We start from the raw sequence: 11,175 nt of genomic DNA on the forward strand, positions 1-11,175 counted from the left end.
TTTTTTAAAATCAAATAGTGCTATGTAAATCTATTGGAATTTAATCAAAATGTGATTAATAAAAGCAATCATATTGTTTTTGTTTTCTCAAATCAAAATAACCAATTGATATATGATAGTACCTTCATAGCAATTTTTTTTTTTCCCTCAGAATATAAAAGACACCTAATAGTGATTGAATGACTTAGAAAGAGAGAAAATACTCCAACAATAGTCAGCGTTTCTAATTCATTAAATTTTATTGTTTATTGTTTATTTTTTATTTTTCTCTTTAGATGCAGAGTGTGTTTTGGATTCTATTACCTACTTTATGTTTTTCTTTTTTCTTTTTTTTTTTTTTCCGAACACACGCTTTATGCTTTTCAACTGCTAGATTTTCATAATATTCGCCAAGGGCACATAGTTTTGTAGGTTCATTTCATTGATATGATGTAACACTTGTATACACTTTCTCAAGTATATTCAGCATAAGAAGTCTAAAAACCAGACGCTATGAGAATGGTAATCTACTGAGTTGCCCTCTCTCTCTTAAAAAAAAAAAAAAAGAAAAAGTCTCCAACGGTTCCTGGTGGGGCCATCTAGCCTGCTGATGTAACATATTGATGGTGGTTTTTCAATTTTAGGACTCAAAAAGGGTGTGAATAATATATGGTCCACAGAATTGAAATCCACTACCAGAAGACATAATGCGAACCCATCATAATCAATACATGGTCCACTCCACTATGCGTCAGGTTATCTTTAGTAAACGAGTTATTATCACTCCTCTACTATGTTAGAAAGAATTCATGCTTTGCTGCCACTTGGTTTTCTCAAAGAAAAAAGTTGAAAAAAAAAAAGAAAGAAAAGAAAAGCTAGATTGCGACTAGAGATGATTTTAGGCATGAATCAATCTTTTTGCTTGAAATTGTGAAAAAGTAAGGATTAACATTTTCACCCACTTGGATGTGATTTGTTTGAGGGTAATTTTTTCTTTCTATATATATATCTTTCTTGAATAACCAGACATAATTTACATCGAGTAACATATAGAAAGAAACTTAAATCATCATTAATGTATCTACTTTTTTTTTTCCTCATTAACGTGTAATTCAAGTTAACGGATCTTAGACATTTGTCAAGATATTCCTTAACGAAGACTAACTAGCCCTACATTGGTCAAATAGCAGACAAATTTGGTCGGTTTGAACCGAAAACAGAGTCTCTAATTTGAGGGAGCGAATTGTCAAGAGAAGACTGCTTACTGAATAGTTGGCTCAGTTTATAGCAGTCGTTGCAGTAGCGACTACTCACCTTGTTACCTTTCTTCATTTTTATTATTTTTTTTAAGATTTTTTCTGATACGTTAATATATCAGTAGGTTAAATTTTCTATCTGTTAAATCTGTATAAAATAACACAAAATCAAAAAATACGTAAATTTAACAGTTTAAAAAATATAACTTATCAGTACGCTAAGCGTACTCAAGAATCTTCCTTTTTTTTTTTCCTCTGTAAGGTAAAACTACAGAAATTTGACATTTGCCTTTCCCATCGCCCAATTAAAAAAAAAAATTTTCCCCCAAAAAAAAAAAAAAAAAAAAAAAAAACCTGCAGAAATTTTCATGAGTTCTAACGCAAATAACTGCTAATTCACAGCAAATGCAGTAACAACGCAGAGAACGCAAATCTACGTTCTGCTCCGCCAGTAATAGCCAGTGTTGTTTGATCACATGCAGCACCTAGTGTCTTTTTTTTCCTTTTTTTTCCTTTTTTTTTAATTTAATCCTCATTGACGTATGATGCTTCAATTATTATTAATGTGATGTTTTCTGTGCTGAAGTTCTTATTATTATTATTTTTTTCCTAATCAGTGCTGAAGTAATTTATTTAACTTTGGAAACGCTCCTTTGCCTCCGGAAAACTACTAAACAGTTGAAAAGGTAAAACTTTCATCATTTTTCTATTTTCATTAAGCTATCACCAGACCAGAACGTTTAACAAGTCAAATTGTAAAATATGCGAGCAATTTGGCATTATGCCAAAGGAATCCAACATTTCACTGCATGACCAAGAAGTCTTCCAGAGAGAAAAGGACCCTTCCGCAAAAGAAAGACACAAAAAAAGATTCCACTAACAAAGGACTCTGGTTACAAGCAATCATATTCATGACCCATCATACACCTTTTACCACTATTTCTCAGAGACGAAAAGACCTTTTCCACCATTGCTTAAACGGCCGTGGCTTGCCACAACTAGAGAAGAGGGAAAATTTCTTGACAATGGCAAGGTGACAAGTGAAAAAAAAAAAAGCCCCTAGGATGAAGTGGTAAAAAACGCAGGAAAAAACAAGTCCGTCCGATCGATATTCCATGATAGCCTTGCGTTAAACAAGTTCCCACAAGGGGAACAGGACACAAGGAAAACAAAATCAACAACGAAAAAACAAGGAAACAGGAAAGTGGGCGCTAAGAATCTACAGCGGAGAACAAGCCACCGGACCACAAAGCCCTCTTGCTCTATTTGCATTGTATTGTTCGGCAGGACATGGCCAAAGGTCGAGCAAACCCAAGATTGCAATGAAAGCCCGTCGATGGCATTTGAACTCTTCTGCAACCGACCACCACTATCTCACCCTCTTATTTGGCGAGTATTGTAGGATTTGCAGTTCAAACATTTTTGAGCCACAAGATGGAATGGAACTTCTGAGGTTTTTCCACAGTCATTGCAGAGAATCCAAACCTGTTAAACAATATAACACTCAGTACATAACTCCGTTTTTACCTGTGAAAGAGTGAGATGAAAAGGAGACTAACCAATTTGTTTTGATATGGTTCAGGCATTGGTGTAGCGGCTATCTCCATGTCATATTTCTCCCATACCCTTGACATGTCACAAACCGACTTGGCGCAAAGAGGGCAAGCGTATCTGCCACAATCATGTATGAATACCGGAGACATGATTAGAAATTTTATTCTCCAAACTTTCAAATTGAGAAACGAAAAGATAACGAATAAAGCAAATAAGTTGTTCTTAAATAAAGCAAATAAGTTGTTCTTAAATAAAGCAAATAAGTTTCTCTAAGGACACTCACTGATAATGTTCCCTCATCTCCTTCAAGCAGTTCGTGTGGATAGTGTGTCCACATGGCATAACAGTTATATCGCTTCTTGATTCGAATAAAAACTGCAAAGCACAATGCTTCCATTAGTTATTGATAATACTAACAATAAAACTCGTATCCGATCATGAAGGACTGTAGTTATTACCTCAAAGCAAACAGGGCAATCGTGATGCATTGCCCCCTCCACACAAGGGTGACTGTTCTTCAACAAAATTGAGTAGCAGCAACCTTCATTATAGCCAAAAGTTGTTTACATTACCGCCACTAATAATGATATCAAAACAAGGATTTTTGCAGATAACCTTAAAAAAAAGGAATAAGTATAGCTTACCACACTTGTAGCAGTGGAAGAAGTTCTCACGCCCTCCAATCCTGCAACAAAAACAAGTAAAGCAAAATACTAAGTTAATATCGTTAAAACATAAAATATAAAGCACCAAGGAACCCAGAGGTGATTTTAGGAATATAACAAAACGATGTGTCCTCATGGCACCACTAAAACAAAATTCGAAAAGACATTATAATACTGTAGAATTAAATAGAAGGCTTAGGGGAAAGCAAGTGTAAAGACACAAAATAACGGAATAGCAGATATTACCTGCAAATGCCACAGCCATTGCAATGATATTGTCTTTTAGATATCTAGAACAAAGCAAATATGCAAAATTGTTAGATCTGCTTGCACCTGGGCGTTACCGAAGTTTCACCATTACATACATTAAGCTCTTATAGCAGATATTTAAAAGCAACAAAATCTAATAAATTCCACAATGAGTTAACAAACTTCCTATCACTAATTCTCACGCTCAAGTACGAATCGAACAGACTGCCTCAAACACTTAACACACACTGCAAAGGGAAACAGGAAGTACCCATGTACCAGACCTAGTAATTTCTTAAAGAATTGGGCTGAGATTGAGCACTTACATCATCATCAAATAGCTTGCAAGTCTCACAGAAGTATTTCCCCATGCATACACCACAGTTAAAACAGACTTGCTGGACCTGGAACAAAAGTAAGGAAAGCATAACACAAGTTAGATGCATTAAATTAGAGTTCTTTGAGCAAGGTTCATCGTCTACCCCTAGCTTAAGCTAATAATTACTACAGAGCCGATCATAAAAATGTTATCTAATAAAATTACTAAACTGACCTCTTGCTCAGTCCCGCAAAGTGAACATATCACCTGAGAAACAAACATGACTTGGTCAGTAACTTGGGAAAAACACCAATAAATAATTCAGAAATAGGAAAAGGTTTGGAGTGGGAGAATAAATAGAGCAAACCTGTCTGATTTGATGCCGTGGAATGTCATGTCTATGCTTCTGATCGACATTAATATTATTCTGCACATCAATATCAATTGTGTTACTGTTTGATCCAAATAACATTTGAGATTGATCAAAACCTAAAGCCTCAGTAAATCATTCAATCTAAATATATAAACTAAAGATACCCAATCTTCGTCAAAAAAATTGAAGGAAAAAAAAAAAAAAGAAGTAAACATTTATTCACCAGAAGACAATCCTATTTAATATTTTAAAAATCTTTAATCATAACACTTCCATCTACTTAATGCAAAAAGCTTCAAAGCTACAAGGAGAAAGACTACTAAGGAAAAAATTCTTCTCTGAAAGACAATCTGGGTTCAAACCATGCCTATTGCGTATTTATATAACAATAACATGCAAGTGCATCGTGAATATATAATCAAAACTCTCCATATATGTATTCTCAACATCAAAGAAGCCCACACAGAAATCAAGTGAAGATAAATATACACTCACCTTTGCCTCGTTATGGCAATGGCGACAATCGAAAATCTCATTACAACAAGGAGCTCTGATGCGGCACCTCCGGCGATAATGCGGACACCTGTTAAAGAAATATCCAAAATATAGTTTTCTGATTAAATAAATAGAAAATGTATACATTCATAGATAAGTATGACATTTACCCATACTGCATATGCCCCTTCTCTAATGATTCAACAGCCTTTGTATAATCCCTTGATGCTTCCACGCCAATGCAGTCTCCATTTAAAGGATAAGTGTTTTCAGCCTTCACTTCACACTCTGTGTGTGTCATATGGTCCATGTCTTTGGATCCAATTTGTTGAAACGGGGTAGGATTGAATGCTACTTCCAAATTATCAACCATATTGCTAGATATGATTAAAAAGCATCTACAAGCTGGCAATCAACCGTAAAGCACCTGTGCACATATAAATATGTCAGGAACGATTGGAAAACTTCAAAAGGCACATTACTTAACCGATCAAGCCAGGCAAACACCGCATGACACTCTGGCTTTCTTCTACACAGCTGCAGACAATTGAAATCAGCAACAAAATAATCCAAGCAAGCCTGAACAGCTGCCAATCAGCACTTCTTGAAGAGAACGATTCATCAAATTAAGTAGATCTATCAGAAGCCCATATAATAAACACAATGCGGCACTGAGAAACTCCAGACTTCCAGCTGATTAATAGTATTCATACTTGATTCCCTTGAAGAAGTCCCGGAACCAAATCCAGTTATATTGGGCAGGATCAATACCAACCTATGGTAAAAGCAATGCATTACACAATCAAATGTGTTCTGAAAAGGAATAAAAGAACAGGAGAAACAGTGCGACAGATTGCGGAAATGTGCATGTTGATTGTCCAAAAAAGGACAAGCCTACCTCCATTTGCAACTCTGCACCAATCTCCGTCAGAGAAATGAACTTACCGAATAGGCCAAAACTCAGACCTTTTACCATCAGGGTTTAATAACTTCAGTTCGTTCAATATTTGGCTGATCTGAAAGTTCAAATTCTCATTATCTAAGAACTTACGTTCGGAACTGCCATAATATATAGACAGGTAGCCAGTACTATTCTTGATTGTGACTCAGAGGTTTCAAAAAGTTTAGGGTATGAAATGAAAAAAAGGACCAAAAAAAGATTACATCCAGGGGAGAGCAGCAAATCTTGGCACCCAGGACAGTGCACTAGAACACCTAAGAAGCACTTTATTTCCTGCAACAACTCGATAAAATCCACCTTGCTTCTTTAGGACAGTAAACTAACAAAGCTTGATTCTGTGTGCAGAAATTTTTTTGAGTACAGATGAAGCAAGCCAGGATCACTGTTCATTTCCAGAACAAAATTTCATACTCTGTTGAAACGATTTTTTGAAATGTCTCATGTTGCATGTTAGGCTCTCCTGGAAGTTAGTTTGGTTACTAAGTCCTATAACTCACATTTCTAACTCCGGTGTAAGGCAATGATGCAAAACCACCTAGAGAGCCCTCATCGGAATATTAAAAATGAATAAATAAATAAACCTAAAACTCAAAAGAACAAACCAGCTGATGAGGAAAACCAGCTGCTAATACGCGGACAGTGACAATAAAAGGTTCAGGGCCTCCTTTTTCACGTGTTGCCTCTACACCAATATGGCCTACTCTCTTCCTCCAGCTACAACAGTTTCCATAATACCATTTCTTTAAATAACAGGGAAGAACTTTTTATTTTCCCTTTTCTTTTCATGAATGCTTGGGAGAGGGAAGCGAGGGAGTAATTCAGTTTCACCATTTGGTTCCTAGTGCATCTTTGTGATGTAAATCGTATGTGTCTTAACAGTTAAATCAAATACTAAAGAGAGAGACCTTTCATAATTCCAACGGTATTTTGATCACTCGGGTTCGCTTGATATACGTCAAGGAGGATGCTACAAAAATATAATAGAATCACCCAGGACTTCTTCTAAAGTAAAGAGAACATACTTTCACCACCATGGTGAACAACATTTGAATGCATAAGAAAGAGTTTTATCTTTGAATTTCCTACATCTTCTACATGGATCGCCCGGGTTATAAACTCATTTTATTTTAGTTTTATAGCAGTCCCGTAATATAAAGACATCAAGGAGGCTTCTATAAATATAAAATAAAATAGAACTCATCTGGTACTTCGTCCAATGTAAATACAACACTTTCACTACCATGAAATGAATGAATAAGAATGGAGTTCAAAGGCTCTTATTTTTTAACTTCGGACACCTTGTACATAGATGCCGAAGATTATAAACCCATTTTCAACACTATGGGGAACTGGATATTATGGCTACTTTAGAAAGTTAATAATATTTAAAGACGCAATCCTACTTTAAACAAGGATAAAATATCAAATTTCATTCGAGCTTCCATTTCTTTCAGGAACACAACTCAATCAAAAACACCAAACTATTTTTAAGACATTGGTTTGGATCAAATATGATATCAAATCATCGAATAATAGCAACAGGTTGGTCCAAGAAATTCTGAACAAAAAAGCATCCAGGTAAAACTACAACGCCAAGGCTATTGCGACCAAATGCAAATTAGGAGACGTTTAGTTAATTGATTAAAATCATGATATTAGAATATTTTTGATTTACGTGTATTTTTTATGAGAGAAACCATGATTTAAATCGGGGTACGAATCCCTCAACCAAACAAAACTCAAAGACGAGAAAATCTTCAAACAAAACGACACATTAAGCATGGCCTAACATGAAAATTGTAGTACGATACGACAACAAAGCTGTCAAATCATCCAAAGAAACAAGCCAAGAGTTGAAAGAACACCAGCCGATCAAGCACAAAATTGCAATCCAACTAATCGTTCTCTAAACAAATCAACAGCAGTTCACACTTAAACAAACATCCGATCAAAACAAAATCTCACAAAATGCACTAACGATCACCTTAACTACCAAATCAAACAGCAAATTCTCGCTACAATCACACATTCAGACAGCATATCACAGAGATCAAACAGAATTCAACCTAACGAAAATCAATTAAATTAGAAAGTAACTTACAATTTGAGTAAATTTACGGAACAAAATTAACGATTTTCAATTGAAAAAGAAAAGAAAAACTACGAATTATACGATTCTGTACAGAATGACGAACTTTCAATGGCAGATCCAAAATCCAGAGAATCCAATCCACAGCCGAATCCGATAAAAATGCAAAGATATTCGTAGCTCCAAATGTGATTCTTGACGATGAAAGAGAAACAAAGAAAGAGAGAGGAGAGAGAGAGAGAGAGAGAGGAGAGACAAGGATGTGATTATGTGAATGTGACTCGAGGAATACGAGAGAAAAGGAGCCCCCTATTTATAGTAATGGCGAGATCGCTGGTTCTTCGAGAGACTTCGAGAAAAATCGCCATGAAAGCGAAAGCTCGTGCCCACTGGTTCTCCTCTTCTTCTCAGCTCTCACCGTGTTCCATGGGCAGCGCATTAAATTACCTTATTACCCTCTCGTCATAAGAAAATATCTAATCTACCGCTTTTCTTGACTTGCAAAACTGGGAAAGATGATATCCGAAGGGAGCGCGTCCACCATAGGATTATACTGCCCCGTGTCATTTTCTAGTTTAGACACGTGTTTCGCGCCATTCTCAAGGTCTGACCGTACTGCAAATTCAGGGAATTTGGTTTGTCTTGTGATGCGCGGTGTGACTACTTACTTGACGATGGAGAAGTTGAAGGAGGAGATGTCGTTAACGTACTATCGGGACCATACAATTACAGCTCCGGGCTGCTCATCGAAATTGACTACGACATGACGCGTGTCATTGTAAAGCGTTGATGTTGTTAGGGGTTGCCACGTGTGGGGCTTGTCCAGAGAGAGCAAAGCACGTTGGGATATTTTGGCTGAAGATGCGGAAAATGACGTGGAAAGATTAGTGTGTGAGATGGAATACAAAGATATTTATTTGTCCATTGGCATAAATCTTGTCTAAACATTTACCAAAAGAAAAAAGAAGATTCTCAAGCGAAATAAGTTAAAATTTTTTTTTAATTTTAAATTTGTGTATTTTAAATTATATGTAATTTTATACAAATTTAAAGAATAGAAAACTTAGGCCCCGTTCATTTCGCCGATTCGAGTTTAGAATTCGAGTTTTGCTACAGTAAAAAGCTCTCAGAAACAGTCACATCTAACTTTTTTGCTACAGTAAAAAGCTCTCATACAAAATCACATATCAACTCGAATTAACGAAGTGAACGGACCCTTAGTCTACTATTGTAGTATCAAAAAATATTTTAAAATATATTATTTAAATGTACGATCTTCTTTTGATATGATTTCACGATCATGATTATTTTCTTTTTTAAAGTTTTCATGATCATGATTATTTTCTTTTTTTAAAGTTTTCATGATCATGATTATTGTTTATTGTTATATACTGTGAATTATTATTCTTACAATAATAAGAGAGTTTTGGGCGTCCTATTAGTATAGTGAATTTTCTAATTGTTAGATCCGATTAAAATCATTTTAAATTAAAAAAATATGCACAAAACTTACAATTTTTGATATGGATATGAGGGTTTAAAAGTAAAAAATTACCGGTAGTTCATTTTTTTGATCCTACTAGAGAAATTCCTAATAATAAATGCAATTAAATATGAGAAAATAATTTTTTTTAAAACAATCATGTAGAGTGGATCTTTCTTTTGTTTAATTGTAATAAAAGCATTGATGTTTCTGTCCTTTTGGTGCGTTTTTTGTTTTACTTTAGTGTTTTTATTTCGGTAATAACGGAGGTGATGTCCTCCGCTTGTGTCCCCTACCCGTTTGTAGATAGTGTGGTGTATGTTTTTCGGCTAGAGTTTCCTCTATGCCGTGGTGTGATTGTCCCCGTTACGTGGAGTTTGGTATTGATCAACTAGACTAGTCTATCGACTGTTTTGCTATTGTTTAACGAGCAATGGTCAAGCTCGATAATTATGTGTCGAGCGAGTATTTCTCTATCTGAGTCTTGGTATTTGTATTTACTCCTATGCTATTTTGATCTTTGCTGGTTAGTGGATCCAGTTATTGATTCAGAGTTGAATTCCTTTGCATATAATGTATATTTGTGCCTTTTATAATTTGTTTCTTGTGAAATGAAAATTTTCATTTATAAAATGCTCCTCTAGTAAAGCCCAAAACAACCAATTTTTCTCTTAAAAAAAATAGAGAAATTATCCTTAAGAGTATATGAGTCTGGACCTTTATCTCTTACTCTTAATAAATACTTTTTTACTAGTATAATTATTTAATTAACAAAATTATAAATAAATAATAAATAATAAAAATATTGACTCGTGCATTTTTTTAAAAGTATTTATTAAAATTACTCATTTTTCTTGTACCCACGAGTATGAGTATGTACATTATAAGCATACATTGATTACACATTAAGCATTTTATCTCGTGACATACATTTGACTTTTCAACCCCTTTCATTTTGAAATTTTGAATAGATAAGGCTCAAGCTTCTAAAAATAGCATGAGCTGAGTTGATGAGCAATATTGATCAAAATACTCATAAAGTGACACCTCTATTCTTTTTTTTATTTTGTGATAGTCTTCATAGATACTTTTTAAATGTGTATAAGTTAGAATTTTTACTATTTATTATTGATTTATAATTTTTTAATTAAATAATCACACTAATGGTAATTTGTTAAGAGTAAGAAGTAAATGGTTTAAACTCATACACTTTCAAAGATAAATTCTATATTTTTTCTTTATTATTTATTTTGTCCTAATAATGTCCGTCTATAAATAAGGTTTGGGAGATTGGAAAGAACCTGATTTTTCTCCATAACTTTTTATTTGGAAAAGAAAAAAAAAATCAATAGTTGCAAGCAAAATTATGGTCAGATTACCAACGGTAAACAACATTGCCTACTGTTTATATAAAAACAAATGGAAGGAATGTGACACGTTGGCAAAGTTATCACGTTTAGAAAGAGGATTTATTCTTAACAACAGTCCGGTCGGAACAAATTATTGGGTGCGTTTGGAATTGGTTCCAAAACGTTTTTATTTTCTATATGAAAATGAAAATGAAAACGTTTTTAGTTTCATTTTTGAATTATTTCTAAAAATGTGTTTGGTAGTTTTATTTAGAGATTGATTTCAGTTTTAAAAAAAACTGAAACTGCATTTGGTGGTTTAATTTTTAAAAACATGTAATAATATATTAAATAATAATATATTAAATAAATAATATTATTAAATATATTAAATAAATAATAT

At 34.2% G+C, this 11,175-nt stretch overlaps 1 protein-coding gene across 3 annotated transcripts; it reads right to left on the reverse strand.

Moving 5' to 3' along the window:
• Positions 1-1,913: 1,913 nt before the first annotated feature.
• On the reverse strand, positions 1,914-8,458 carry LOC21398041 (probable E3 ubiquitin-protein ligase RZFP34). Of its 3 annotated transcripts, none has more exons than XM_024165024.1 (12): positions 8,047-8,458; positions 5,061-5,317; positions 4,891-4,978; positions 4,390-4,449; positions 4,257-4,289; positions 4,030-4,107; positions 3,701-3,744; positions 3,434-3,474; positions 3,248-3,330; positions 3,073-3,164; positions 2,795-2,906; positions 1,914-2,720 (listed from the first exon to the last, which is right to left on the reverse strand). In XM_024165024.1, the coding sequence occupies exons 2-12, from the start codon at positions 5,261-5,263 to the stop codon at positions 2,610-2,612; spliced, it is 945 nt and encodes a 314-aa protein (XP_024020792.1). In that variant the 5' UTR covers positions 5,264-5,317; positions 8,047-8,458; the 3' UTR covers positions 1,914-2,609. The 3 variants fall into 3 exon arrangements, with proteins under 3 accessions (XP_024020792.1, XP_024020790.1, XP_024020791.1); XM_024165022.1 differs by lacking the exon at positions 8,047-8,458 and adding an exon at positions 5,789-7,993 and having other exon boundaries at positions 5,061-5,665; XM_024165023.1 differs by lacking the exon at positions 8,047-8,458 and adding an exon at positions 5,398-7,993.
• Positions 8,459-11,175: the final 2,717 nt, after the last annotated feature.

This window comes from Morus notabilis, unplaced genomic scaffold, assembly GCF_000414095.1.
Source record: "Morus notabilis unplaced genomic scaffold, ASM41409v2 Scaffold699, whole genome shotgun sequence".
NCBI classification, from domain to species: domain Eukaryota; kingdom Viridiplantae; phylum Streptophyta; class Magnoliopsida; order Rosales; family Moraceae; genus Morus; species Morus notabilis.

Excerpts from the sequence above, each read along its gene's own strand:
- LOC21398041 (XM_024165024.1), bottom strand. The coding sequence starts at position 5,263 with ATGGTTGATAATTTGGAAGTAGCATTCAATCCTACCCCGTTTCAACAA. Across the intron at positions 4,979-5,060 it reads AAGGGGCATATGCAGTATGG|GTGTCCGCATTATCGCCGGA; the intron begins GTAAATGTCATA and ends TTTCTTTAACAG. Across the intron at positions 4,108-4,256 it reads TTTGCGGGACTGAGCAAGAG|GTCCAGCAAGTCTGTTTTAA; the intron begins GTCAGTTTAGTA and ends CTTTTGTTCCAG.